We start from the raw sequence: 14,926 nt of genomic DNA on the forward strand, positions 1-14,926 counted from the left end.
ATGTGTGATGATGCATAAATGCTGGATATGGGTTATAATATATATAATACAAGTAATATTATGAATTATTAATGCTAGTTCAGCAACCTTGGGCTCAACTAAGCCCAGCGTGACAAAAGGTTACTTTTAACACCTCGTAGCTGATTATTTTCCTATACTAGCACGTCCAAAAGTGTTTTATTCTTCTTATACCACAGCAATTTGCCAACTAGTACAATTTTTAATTTATACACAATGACTTTAACCCATTATGGTTATATAATAACAATTATTCCCTCACCAGCCTTTTCTTTTTTTTAATTCTCTCTCTCGTAAAGTTAATCACAGAAGAAAAATTACAGCTTGTTGATTTACTGAGAAAAATCTAAACCAAACAAAACAAAAAAAATAAGCGCAAAAAGCCCTCCATTTTGAAACTTACTGACTGTTACAGTGCTGACACTGGAGACTCCTTCCATTAACGTTAAACACGGAAAGATTTGCCACGCCGTCGATGAGGTACTTTGTTACATGAGGTACAAATGTATTCACCGTCAGTCTTAAATCATGTCTCATGGCCGCCGTACAAGTCCCCGCTGTTACTATAGAAACGATAATGCGTTAGAAGGAACGCATTAATATAACCCTGTGATACGAGGCGTATCTGACGGTACAGTCAGAGCCGCTGTTGTAGAAATCAATCGACGCTTTCTGACCGATTCCCGAGTCGGGAACTTTACAGCGCTGTGGTGTGAGAGTTATTATTATCGACTTTAATCAACTGTTAATCGTGAAAAAAAAAGAAAGAAAAATGGTCGCACAATCACGGGTACAGGACGAGTATATTCAGCTGGAGCAAGGCAATCAGAAAAAAATGAGAAACACAACTTCAACTAGACACACACACACACACACACACACATACAGAAAGCGCTAAAGCTAAATACAACAGATAGATAAAGTGCTAAAACACAGCTAATATATTCATGAGTTAAAAATATATAATAGTAATACATGATAATAGTAACACGAATAACGTGAGTCACGGTGTCATCTATCCCTTCAGCAATAACCTGCCAAAAGAGGACAGACCTAGACACGCACACACTTGGAGTGAGAGTACTGAGGGTGCTTTCTTTGACAAAGCTATAATTTATGATTAGTATTATTAATTATGATGTAATTATAATTATGATCTGAGGTATAGGACTGGCCAAGTCAACGCAAGTCGTTTTTGTTTGGAAGGTCATTCCTCTATTATATTCCACATACACACTGGAAATAAATGCTGCTTGTACACAGGACAGCAAAAGAGTATCACAGTGGACCAGACATGAGTTGTCCATACCCTGTTGGATCTTATACCCTATCATGCAATTTGATTAAAAAGTAGCAGCAAGATCAGTCATATAAAGTGGCTGGGGGAGGGATTTGGTTGACCCGTGATCATCGGATCATATTTAAATGATAAAAAAGAGTCTCATTAGTGTGAAAGGTGAAGAGATGGCTGACATGTAGTTGCTAATCATAAAGCAGGAGTGAGGGGGTTAATAATAAACACCAGTCGTGTCATCTCAACCCATTCTGAATTCATTCTCCATCCATTTCTCTTCAAATTCCACTATAGTACTAATACATGCTCTGGGTGGGTCAGGCCCCGGGCCCACTGCTCCATTACACACAAGGATGAAATGAACACAAAGCAGAAATGAAACCCGGTGTTCTAGAGTTTCAGTCTTAGATTCGGCCGTGTTTCCATAAGGAGGACGGATGCTCTTCCTTATAGAGCGTGTGTGATGTAGTTTACCCCTACGTCTTAATTCAGATATTAACTAACAAACTTGTACCAACATTTTAACTGAAACTGGTCGTTAGGACTCGTGTTGTAGTTAAGGTTGTTAACTCTTCATACTGGAATAAAGTCGGTGTGACGTTGGACGTTCGATATTCGCAGATATTAAGGGACCGTCTCTAAAGTTACATACGACATTGTTATACACGTTTCTAACTTCAATAGCATTTGAAGGGAATGACTTACAGTCACTGTAAAGTGTTCATCTGGGTGTCAGGTATGATGCACACCTCTTAGATTTTTGATATTTAATAAAATAAACTATTAAATCATATATATATATAAAAAAAAAACATTGGCATGTATTTTATTACTGCATGGGCTCATACACAAAATATACCATAATTTAAAGCTCAATAACATTTGAAGGGAATGACTTACAGTCGTACACACACACACACACACACACACACACACACACACACACTTATATATAAACACATCTAATCTAAAAGATGTGCATTATAGCTGACACCTAGATGAACACTTTACAGTTGGTTCTGTGACTGTAAGTCATTCCCTTCAAATGCTATTGAGGTTAGAAACGTGTTTAACAATGTCGTATGTAACTTTAGAGACGGTCCCTTAATTTCCGCGAATCTCGAACGTCCAACGTCACACCGACTTTACTCCAGTGCTCTACATTCGTTCTTGATTAGTACATACCTTAACTCATCATTAGTTCATATTTCAGTAAGTATTTATTCAGGTATTAGTGCAGGATTATTCATGTACTGTTACTGTAAAGTAAACAGAATTATTTAATCCTGTATTAAATAGGGGGGGGGGGGATTTCTCGGTTTAAGAAGAAAAATAATTTAAAAAAAAAAGAAGATATCACGTGTGCTTTGTGTAAGAAACAAACCTGGTGTGTCGAACAGATAAACGGTAAGTAGTTGTTTGGTCTATACTGCCTTCTGTAGGCTGGAATTGGTACTGTAAGTCCCACTCCCCTTTTTAACCAAGGACAGATAAAATACATTCTTACTTATACCACAGCGCTGTCGAATCCTCTATTCTGATTGGTCAGAAGGTGTTGATCACAGTTGCTTGTTTTTTTTTTTTTGTTTTTTTTTTTTTTTTACATTTTATTATTATTATTATTATTATTGTTAAATGAATGCACTCCTTGTAACGTATTAGCGTTTCTATAGTAACCGCTCATTCACAGGACTTGTACGATGGACGCTCTACTTAATCTGAACCCAATATAATAAACAGATTAGAAGCACTGTATTTAACAAAAACAAAATAAAGTGTAATTGTTCATATGGCGAGGATTTCCGTAAGGGGACGTTTATTTCACATTAACGAAAGGAGTCTCCAGCGTCAGTAAGTTTTCCGCCACAGGAAAGTCTTCAGGATGGAGGAGTTTACATTTTGTTGTTGTTGTTGTTGTTGTTGTTTTTCTCTGTAAGATGGCAAGCTGTAGGTTTTTTTTTTTTTTAATTACAAGAAGAAAAAAGTGAGAACAGGATGTAACTTGTTTCATAACTATAAACAGAAAAGTATGACTTGTTCATTAATACATGTAAACAAAATTGTAATCATTGGTAAATTGTTGTAGGATAAGAGAAATAAAACGCTATTCAGATTCGGGGTGGCAAGGGTAACTCTGCTTCGCTTTGAGTTACATCACTGATTATTTTCCTGTAACAGCACACCATGTTGTGTTTTGTTTCTTACTTAAACAGTATAGTAGAAACATTTGTCAATTTTGGGACAGAAATAGACAAGAAGCATTAGTAATGGGAAAGATCCAGGAACATACAAAGAATCAAGTAATTATATATGATTTAATTAAGAATTTATCAGGTGTTTATTATTATTATTATTATTATTATTATTATTATTATTATTATTATTATTATTGTTGTTGTTGTTGTTGTTGTTGTTATTGTTATAAAAGAGCTGTAATATTTCCTGTTCTATCATGAGGTTTTTCAAATTAAAGCACCTACATGCAGTGAAGACTGAGAACATTTATGAACTTTCCCACTGCACATTTGAGAACAAAAAAAAAACAAAAACAAACACTGACCCAAACTAATAGAAGCTAACATGTCTGCATCGTCATTTCAGCACGACAAGGTTAATGTGACATTTTAAAAACAGCAACAAGAACAACAAAACCCTGCAGTCTTCCAAACGCTTTTGTTCAAATCTGCAGCTCTGTTTTAAGTTGTTGCTTAAGGCTTAAGGTTCCGAGCCACCAGGGGGCCCCATAACAATGCACAATGTCACTTAGGACCTTCAAAGTACAGTTAGTTTCTGTTAGTATCAATCCTGAGCAGATGTTACAAAACATATACGTAGGTGGAACATTTCTGTACTGTACTGGTGGCCAGTAAAAAAGGTACAATTTTTATTTATTTATTTATTTATTTTTTTAAGTAACCCCTTCAAGTTCTCATCCCCACTTTCCCCTCCTTTATGGCACTCCTGGCAACATTTGGGTCACAAAACAGTCAGTCAAGCTAAACTGGGTCCAATAATACAAGTTGAAGAAGACAAATGGGAATAATGACAGTAATATACTAATAATAACAACAGTAATACACAATCATTGTGCTGATAATAGAGTAATACACATAACCGTGAGCAGCTCAGTCACAAATCAATAAGTAAATGCTTGACAAAAGAGAACACACCCAAACAGACACCCCCCCCCCCACACACACACACTTTTCAACCTTAGTAAACTTCACCAATCACCAGTGTTTTTTTTCAGGACCTGGTTCAGATAGATCATGCCTTCTGACTTGTCTTGTCTCTGTGTGTGTGTGTGTGTGTGTGTGTGTGTGTGTGTGTGTGTGTGTGTGAGAGAGAGAGAGAGACGGGGGGGGGATGGGGCAGTGTTTGGGACAAATTTCATTTTAGGGTAATATTTTGGTCAACCTGACAGATAAATAGATAGGTAGGTTGGTGGTTAAGTACGATAGATAGATAGATAGATAGATAGATAGATAGAGCCTTAATTCATTGGAAACCAGGAGAGATGTGAAATTTTGCACTCAACTGGCTTCTATTAAGAAAAAGAATTTCAGGCTTCTCCTTAATTCCCCCCCCCGCAATATCGTTTATTTTTTTAGTAGACATAATATAGTTGAGAGCAATTTAGAGCCTACTGCCTTGTTTTTTTTATATTGGAGGAAACTGTAGAAGCTGGAGGAAACCCACACGGACACAGGGAGAACATGTGACACTCCATACAGATAATAACTCAAGCTCAGAATCAAACCGGGAACCAACTGCTCCACCATCCCGCCACACTATAGTTTCTATAGCAACAGCTAATTCACGGCAATGTTCACATAAACGGATTTAAAATGTGTATAATGACTGACATGGTGAAGTTTTCTGTAAGGGGATGTTTATTTAGCAATTAGTGAAGGAGTCTCCAGTGTCAGCGTTAAAGCTGTAACTTTTTCTCCGTTTTACAACAGAGTAGTTTATGCTTTGTCGATTCTCGATAACATCCATCCATCTTCTATACCGCTTATCCTACAGGGTCACGGGGAACCTGGAGCCTATCCCAGAGAGTATCGGGGTACACTCTGGGCGGGGTACACTCGTATACAGATTCACACCCATTCATACACTACGGACACTTCTCGATAACATGACAAATTTAATATTTTTGTGTTAATCACTTCAAGAGAGAGAAAAATGAGAGAGAGAGAGAGAGTGTCTGGTGAGGAAAACGTCTGTTTATAGCTGCTATAACGTAAGCGAGAACAGGAACAAACTTGTTTCACAGACATCCTCCAACATTTAATGTAACTACATTGTTATAAAATATCCATGTAGTTTCTCTTTTTTAAAAATTAAAAAAAAAGTTATCAAATTGCTATAATTGAAGAGGAATAAAACACTGTAATGCTCTTACAGACGCTAACACACAGACAAAAAAAACTTTGCTTCATCACACCAGTCTGCCCTTGATTATTTTACTAAAACAGCACGGCATTAAGTGTTTTATTCCTTATATTAAATAAAACTGAACATTCCGTATTAGTTTAGTGGTTTAAAATGACACAATCAGGAGTGTTTTTAGGAGTTAGACGGCCACGTTTTTCGCAGCAGGACTTTTACGGTGAAACGTCATCAATTTGGCGGCCATGTTGTTTTATTCTTATATCAAATAAAACTGAACATTCCGTATTAGTTTAGTGGTTTAAAATGACACAATCCGGAATGTTTTTAGGAGTTAGACGGCTAAGTTTTTCCACAGCAGGACTTTTATTGTGAAACGTCATCAATTTGGCGGCCATGTTGTTTTCACTCCTCCCCCGTTCCTCCTCATCCTCACCCCCCCCATCCCCCGCCCCCCAATCCTCTGCTTGCACGCTTGTTGTGTCCGCGCTCGCGCTGCTTTTTAATGGCTTGCTAGGGGTTGAAAATCTCTCCCAGTCCCCAAAATCCTGCTAATTATCACTAAATCATTCTTCCAGGCACACATTAATGGCAGTGTGTTGCCGGAAATGAGCGTTTTGTAGCGTTGTGTCATGTATATCCTGTGAGCGCGAGCGTGAGCGCTGATGCTAGCCGCTGGGATATTATTGTTGTTGATGTTGTTGTTGATGTTGTTAGCTAGCAGCCAGGTTGCTCACTCGGCTAGCTAATTATGGATTCCCGCCTGGCTAGCTAGGGTTTATATACGCGCACTTTTTTAAATTTTTATTATTATTTTTTTGTCTTTTGCATTGGGCAGGTTTGTAATTTTAGGGAGTTAAGTCGAGGAAGGCTTTTTATTTGTTAACTCAGGATGAGTAGGAAACATCAGCATTACAAAGGAGCTGAAGTGAGCTGCTGCGTCAAATATTTCCTCTTCGGCTTCAACATTATATTTTGGGTGAGTACTTTGACCTAAATTTTTTTTTTTTAAAATATATATTTTCTACATCTCTGTGTATAAGTGTTGTGCTGCTGCCATGTCTTTAATTCACCCCTCTATACTCTCCTTTATTCTCAGACAGTGTGTTGATGTGCTTCCGTTTCATTTCCTGTGCACTTGTGTCTAAAAACAAGGGCAAAACCTTTAAACACTTAGTTTAATATAACCAAGAAATTCGTATAAAATTTTTAAAAATAAATTACAATTGAAACATCTGGAAATATGCGTAGACTTCCTGTATCAGCCTGTAAGATTTAAATTGTGTTATAAGCTGCGTTTACATGGACAACAATAATCCGCTCTTAATCCGATTAAGACCGTACTCTAATTAAGAAACTACCATGTAAACAGCAATTTTTACTGACCTTAATCTAATTAAGGTCATAATCGAAGTAAGCAATAATCGAATTAAGACAGGTGGCGTACTCCTGTTTTAGTCGCATTATGGACGTGTAAACACCTTAATCACATTATGAACGCCGTGTGGGAGTTTTCACCGCTTTTTGCGACAGGACACGATCACACACGGCAGTTTTACGGCGAACGAGAGAGTACGGCTGCGTCCCAAACCGCGTACTTGCCTACTATAGGCCTGTAGTGGTGAAAAATACATGTATCTCGACTACTATATAGTAGGCAAGTACGCGATTTGAGACGCAGCCCACGGCTTCAAGCAGTCGTCTATTAGCACGTACAGCACGACAAATAATTAACTGCACTTAAAGCGTTCGTAATAAAATAAATAAAAACACCCAAAACTGTATACGGTCCCATAACGAAGACCAACTGTATGTCGATACGTGAAATTCTGGAGGGACGTCGGACGGCGTGGCGCGGTGACGTAATGACGCGGGCTGTAAATCTAATTATGTTCTAAAACGTAAAACGGGAACATGACAGGAGTATTCTAAAAGCGACTCATGTAAACACCTTAATCACATTAATATCTTCATCAGAGTAAGGTCAATAATTACATTACTGCTGTCCATGTAAACGTAGTCATATACACAAGTGTTTGGTTTTTTTTTTTCTTTCTTTCTTTCTAGTCCTCCTTTATTTTTATATATTTTCTATATTTTTAACCTCATCGTTTGTTGTGTACAGTATAGAGGTGGTTAACGTAGCTAATTAAACATACCGTAAGATAACTTGTCCATCTTGTGAGTGCTGTTCTCTCTAAGGCACTTTTGATGGCTGATGACTCTCCCATGCAGAAAAAAAATGAAACCTGCACAGAACTCTGACACAAACGTGCGTCTAAAGAAAGCTAGTCGACGGATGATCGCCGTGTAGATCGGACCAGGCAGATTTGACTTCGATAACGGGGTTTAAAAAAATAAATAAATAAAATCTCTGTCTGCTGTCCAAATTCTGTCCCAACCGCAAATGATGCTAGCAAGCTACATGACCTGCGAGCTTAGCAAGTCGTGTTAAATGTTCACCACCTCTGAGAGTCACCCGTTTTGTGGGACACAAATAATACAGGTCATTTGTATATTATTCAAACAACGCTTTGATAAATTTGAAATTGTAATTTAAGGCAGAAATGCCCGTCCTTGCTTTCCGCCTGGTTATCCCCCCCTCTACGACTTTGTCAAATTGCTGTTCATGTAAAGCATTGCTCAGATTGGATTAGTCTTGAAGCTGATTTATACTTGCTTTTATCTATGTGTTGGCAAGATGGCCGCCGAGTGTATCCTGTGGTTGTTTGGAGCGCTGTGTGTGCATGTCGGAAATGAATGTGATGTGTCTGCGTGGTACAAACTGATATAAATAGTTGGGGATCAGTATAACACCACGTGTCCCCAACTGAAAAAAACGAAATAACGTCATGTCTCAAATCGCTTATACACAGTGCCCTCACTACTATCGGCACCCCTGGGAAATATGACCTGAACCCCATAGAAAACCTGTGGGGTGAACTGAAGAGGAGAGTCCACCAGCGTGGACCTCGATGTTTGAAGGATCTGGAGAGATTCTGTATGGAGGAACGCTCTCAGATCCCTCGCCATGTATTCTCCAACCTCATCAGGCGTTATAGGAGAAGACTCAGAGACGTTATCTTCGCAAAGGGACATAATCGTGCACAACAAATAATGGTTGCACACCTATATTTAACAAAGATATATATATTTTGGATAAACCCATGTTGTGTTTGCAGTTGTTTGATATCCATGAGAGCAGAGTATTTTTGTGAACTTTTGGATCAAAATGTTAAACAATAAAGACATTTTTTCACAGACTTATCTGCTCATATTTCCCAAGGGTGCCAATATTAGCGGACGGCACTGTATGTAATATCCTGGACCGAGTACTAACACTGACCGCATTTCCAATCACAATAAGTGTTTGAAGTCTAAAAATCTCTTTAAACCTACCGAAAGGTTTGTGTTGAGCACAGTCTTCTGGATTCTCTGGATTAGCGAATGCTAATGCCGGTCCGTACAGGATTCTTTTTGTTGCGATTGTTGCGGCCAGAAACGCTCGATTTTGCTGTAGCTTTTTAAAAAATTTGTTATGCATCTTGCTGAGTTTTTTTTTTTTTGTGGAAAACTGCTTGAATCGGTGAAATCGCAATCGCACGAAATGGTTTTGCACAGTGATGACTGCGAGTAAACGCGACCTTTTAGCTCTACTCGTGTTCGACGCACGTGAATCGATGAGGGCTTCGTCTGATTGCGCGTCACGACGCGTCTCGGCCTAGAATCTGCGGGAAAACCTGCGGCGATTTTGAAAAATCGCAAGCTCCTGCGAGTTTCCTTGATTTTGCGTTAATTTCCGCCATCGCGTCGGGGTTTTTGATTTTTGCTTTATGATACTGTTAAACATTTTACAGTCGGACTTGGAAACCAGGTGGACGGAGACGATTTGGCTTCGGCATGTCTAGTAAACGTCGCTTTTAATGCTTCAAATGTACGCAAGATACGTACGCGTGTACGTGAACGATGGCGCTCGGGTAGCAGCCGCACGCACAGAGCAAAGTGTATTTGCACCTTTAAACATGGAGGTAGGTTACTGCAGTTATTACCCGAGTATCTCTGGGGAATTTTAGTCTCGTCTAAGTCTGTCATGTCAGTTAATTTATTGGACTGGGTCCGCACGCGTCTGGAAAGATTACTCGGTGAACTGAGCGGTAGAAACGATTCCAAGTAACACATTTCCTGTCTCAGATGAAATCTCGATAAAGATTCTGTTATATCCTGGGGGAATTTCTTCAGTATAAATACACTCCAGGAATCGCCCTCTCTCTCTCTCTCTCTCTCTCTCTCTCTCTCTCTCTCTCCTCTTTCCTATCACGTCTCCTCAAAAAACAAACCGAAATGCCGGCCATGCGTTAGAAAGGAGTCCCGTGCTTCTGATGATCGAGTGCACAAGCCCTACAAAGAAGTTTTTATAGTCTAGTAAAGTAAATAACTTTAAGTGGTGATGAGATGAGTCAGGTGTGTTGGAGAGACACGAACGGATTATAAAACGCCGCTTCACGGCCTGGGAACGTAAACGGCGCTTTAACAAACCCTCGGGAGGCGCCACAAGGTGACATGTTTGCATACAATGGAGTGTAAGGTTAACCTTCACGCAGTCAGTGCGTTTACACGGACGACAATAATCCGATATCGAGATAATATTCTGATTAAGAAAGTCGCATGTAAACCGAGATTATTGATGACTTTAATCCGATTAAAGTCGTACTCGAAGTAAACACGCACGGGATTAAGACGTGTGGAGTGTTCCTGGTTTACTCGCCTTATCGACGTGTACACGCCTTAATCACACTATTGATGTCGTGTGGGAGTTCTCACCGCATCGTGCGACAGGACACGTACACGCACGGCAGCGCTCGACTCGACTGCAAACAAGACAGCACGGCTGCGTCTCAAACCGAGAGATTACCTGCTATACAGTAGGAGAAATACACGTATCTCAGCTGCTATATATATAGTAGGTGAGTGCGTGGTTTGGGACGCAGCCCACGGCTTCAAGCGGTCGTTCTCGGAGGAACCTTTACGTCTCGTAGGTTGTGAAGTGGAGCGTCTGTGGATCGGACACATCCTAGAGATGCGAGTTTGGAGGCCAAGTCAACACCTTGAGCTCTTTGTGTTCCGGAGACCGGTTTAGAAAGAAGCGATTGTCTGAACACACGCTCGGTCCGGGCCGGGTGAGCACGCACTCATGACTGTGGAATGGCGGGTGTATTAAACAATGCAGTGACTTGTTGTGACATGTGGCGTTACGCTACACGAGGTTGCTCTTCTATTTGGATAAATATAACTATTGTTGGATCTCCGGACGACGGGGCGAACGCTTTTCTGCTGGGAGCCTTGAATTATAAACCTCATTCGAATCTGACCTCAAGTTGATGTTGAAGTTTAGGGTTAATTTTTGTAGCTTTATTTTCTACCGTATTATTATTATTATTATTATTATTATTATTATTATTATTACTGTTATTATTATTATTATTATTGTTGTTTGTATTATTATTATTATTATTATTATTATTATTTGAATAATAATTTATTATTATTGTTATAAATATTCTTATTCTTCTTATTGTTTTAATTATTATTATTATTATTATTATTATTAAAATTTTTATTCTTATTATGATTAATGTTATAAATAAAACGATAGTTTATGAGATGTAAACTTAAATTGGATTTATTTTTGTAGAACTTATATAAATCATCATTAAAAACGCCTGGACGTGATTACCTTTTCTTTGTTTATTTACTTATTTATTTATTATAATTATTTATTTATTTATTTTTTTAAAAAATAATAATTTTGGAAGCAGCTGATTTGATGTTTAAAATTTTGTACCTAATCTTTAAAATTGTTAAATAGAAGAAGAAGAAGAAAAAAAAAACCCCCAAACATTATATATATATATATATATTTGTTTCATAATTTATGCGTTTGTTTATAATAATAAATGAACGTGTCGTTATTTCTAACAGTGTTCATATAGTACATGCACTGACCGTCCATTTTATTAGGAACACCTGCACATGGACTTCAACCTGGACCGTTGAAGATTAGAGGGGAAAAAAAATCACCTGGTCTCTTTTTTTTAATCTTCAGCGGTCCGGTTTGGGTTAGGGTTAGTTTCTTCACAGCCAGGGCTGGAACGTGGTGTGTTCTGCTGTTGTAGCTCATCCATGTCAAGGTGTTGTGTGTTCTGAGATGCTTTTCTGCTCACCACGGGTGTAAAGAGTGATTATTTGAGCCACTGTAGACTTCCTGTCAGCTCAGACCGGTCTGGTCATTCTCCTCTGATCTCTCTCATCATCAAGGCGTTTGATCCCGCAGGACGTTTTTTTGTTTTCTGCACCACTCTGTATAATCTCTCGAGACTGTTGTGTGTGAAAATGGCTGGAGATCAGCAGTTTCTGAAATACTTAAACCAGCCCTTCTGGCACTAACAACCACGCCACGGGTAAAGTCACGGAGATCAGACTTTTTCTTCATTCTGACGTTTGACGTGGACATTAACCGAAGCTCTTGACCTGTATCTGCATGATTTAACGCGTTGTGCTGCTGCAACATGATCGGCCGATTTAGATAACTGCATGAATGTACAGGCGCGTATAACCTATTGTGTACGGTAGAAGAGTCTTTGAGGATTGTGATATGATATGACGTGGATTGATCCACAGACGTTCCGAGGACCGGACAGAGCTGGGATCATTTCGGCGTAGTCTTGTCGTATGGTTTCTGGGGAAACTCTCGTCCTCGGCGTCCTGTTGTAGCCGTAAATTCCATCCAGCTTGTGGTTTAGTCTCTTGTACTCGGCGAAGAATGATGTGTGTTGTGTATAAACCCCCCTCTGGACGACCCGGGGCTCGGTTCCACCCCCGCCGTCTGTTCAGCGTTCCCTGCCTGCGAATGTTAACCTTTTATTACACTGCACTGAAACTGTTCTTTGTTGGAGGAGAAACGCGCTCCATAAAAACCCCACTCTAACGGTGATTACGTCAAGACTCTTCTTCTTTCTCTCTCTGAGCCCCTGGCGGCCAGTCTCGCGCTCTCGTCACCACCGATCGACGGCGTATCGCGGTGATGTCGACGTTTCAGTAACGACGTTTCAGGAGCGGACGGCCCTTAAATTCCTATTCTAGCCCACCGTAAACGTTAAATCTCCAGTTCGCCAGGCGGTCCCGTGGAAACCTAATCGCTAAAAAGAAGCGTAATAGAATAACGTACGGCGAGTTAGCTAGCTCGTTGAGCGCGCGTATAAAGACGAAAGGAAATCTGACGGAGTCGGGTAGTCGTCGCTCAGCGTTTCGGCCGGGGAATGTTCTGATGTTACACGCGCACGAAAGATATTCTTGAAGATCTCTATGTTTAAAGAAGACCTGCGCGTGAGATCGTGCGCACCGCGTTGTCCGTCCTAGCGCCGATCGACGATGGTATCGCTCGCGGATTCGGAGGCGCGCGGGCTGCAGCGACGCTGAGCAGGGAAAAGAAGGGGGCGTGGCCAGGTGTAACGTGTCCCGTGTACGCAGGCGGTACCGAGCGGATCGCAGGAGGTGCTGTCACGGTGCGCTATTTCGGACGCACGTTGCGTTGCGTAGCTCGAAGCGTGTGCGTTGCCGTAGATACGTAGGGTTTATTTCGCCCCTCTGTGTTCGACTTTACCAGCGTTGTTTTTATACCGTTTTATCCAGCAGACATCCTTTAGACTTCCATTATAATTATAACACACACACACACACACACACACTGCAGATGCAGGAGATAAAGTATAAATAAAAAAAACAACAACAACAGAGAGCCAGAGTTTAATGTTTATGTTGCTCAGGTTTTAATCCTGGAGCAGTTTTCAGGCTTCTGTCCTCTTATTCTCTTCTTATGACACTCATTTCTGTCAGTGGGTATGTGGCTAACAAAAGTGTGTGTGTGTGTGATAATTATAATGTTATAAAGTGTGAATGAACTCTTGAGGCACTCAATTCAGCTATTGTGCAGTGTGACCACACACACACACACACACACACACACAATCCAAGGTCTTTGTCTACTTCAGAGTGTGTGTGTGTACGTGTGAGAAAGCATGTGCGGTCAGATGGAGAGTGCACTTTCGTACGTGTGCATATTCATGAGACAGCAAGAGAGACACTTAGTACTTATGTGTGTGTATGTATGTGTGTGTGTGTGTGTGTGTGTGTGTGTGTGTGTGTGTGTGTGTGTACGCACTCAGTCAGGTTCAGATGGCAGATGGGAGCCACACGTCTGTTTCCCTTTTCCTCCGATGCTCCTGGAGTGATGCTACATTCCTGCCATTTCCCAGCATTCTCCACACTCACTCACTGACTCATTGTGACTCACGAATCAGGAGTCATTCTCCTCCGTCGTGTTTTCCGTGTTTTCACTCCGCTGCGAACGAGAGAGAAAACAGAGGTGTGGCGAACACGGAGAAAGAGGAAAAAAATAACCCCCGATGCTGTTTGTTCTTCAGTAAAAATGATCTGGGAGTAGTTACAGGAACGAATCAGTACATACGGTGCCGCTTGAAAGTTTGTGAACCCTTTACAGTTTTCTACGTTTGCGCATAAATATGACCCAAGACATCTTCAGATTTTCACACGGAACCGTGTGAAAGAACAAAGAACAGAGATCTATCAGAGTCTGATCTTCACAACACGTGCTTGTGGAAGTGTTTCATGGCTTTCAAGCACCACTGTACATCGCCGTCAGCAGTGACACACACACACACATGCGTGTAATAATGCACGGTGAAGAAGGTTCAGTCCAGAGCGATGGGGACTTCATGGCGTCTGATCTAAGCCGTCTGAGCCGTATCGGTATCTCTCACGTTGAACTCCAGACCACACCGGACACGTTCAAACACAATTCCTAAACCTTCTGGATAAATACCTGTGTTGCCTTAAACAACTCCTTTTTTTTTTTTTTCTTTTTTTGTCTTCTCTGATTGGCTGTTCAAGAGAAAAGAAACCAAAGCAAGCGACACTCTCAAGAAGGAACCAGACACGCCGATTTATTTCCCCGTGGATTATTTCCTGTGGAACGACATCCGTCCTCCTCATCTAACCCCAGCTAGGTTTCTGTTCATCTCGGTGAAATATCCGAGCAGAGCGCTCTGGAGCCGTGCAAACGCTCGCATGTCCGGCCGCGTCCCAATCCGCTTCGGTAGAACGTCGTCCTACAGTCCGTGTCCCTGGGAATTTTTCAAAACG

General features: G+C 40.5%; 1 protein-coding gene across 6 annotated transcripts in view; it reads left to right on the top strand.

Annotated features, from left to right (window-relative positions):
- The first annotated feature begins 2,431 nt into the window (after window positions 1-2,431).
- Window positions 2,432-14,926, top strand: part of tspan17 (tetraspanin 17) — a 27,333-nt gene continuing 14,838 nt past the window's right edge. For 3 of the 6 annotated variants that reach the window (XR_008387771.1, XM_053642438.1, XM_053642442.1), the window contains exon 1: window positions 6,148-6,686. Coding sequence is in view for 5 of the 6 variants with exons in the window: in XM_053642438.1 (XP_053498413.1) it covers window positions 6,600-6,686 (87 nt within the window). In the remaining variant the exon portion in view is untranslated. Of the gene's footprint in view, window positions 2,525-2,566; window positions 2,720-6,146; window positions 6,687-14,926 lie in introns of those variants that run through there. The other 3 variants (XM_053642441.1, XM_053642439.1, XM_053642443.1) reach the window with 3 other exon arrangements.

The sequence above is a fragment of the Ictalurus furcatus genome, chromosome 14 (genome assembly GCF_023375685.1).
Source record: "Ictalurus furcatus strain D&B chromosome 14, Billie_1.0, whole genome shotgun sequence".
In the NCBI taxonomy this organism is placed as follows: domain Eukaryota; kingdom Metazoa; phylum Chordata; class Actinopteri; order Siluriformes; family Ictaluridae; genus Ictalurus; species Ictalurus furcatus.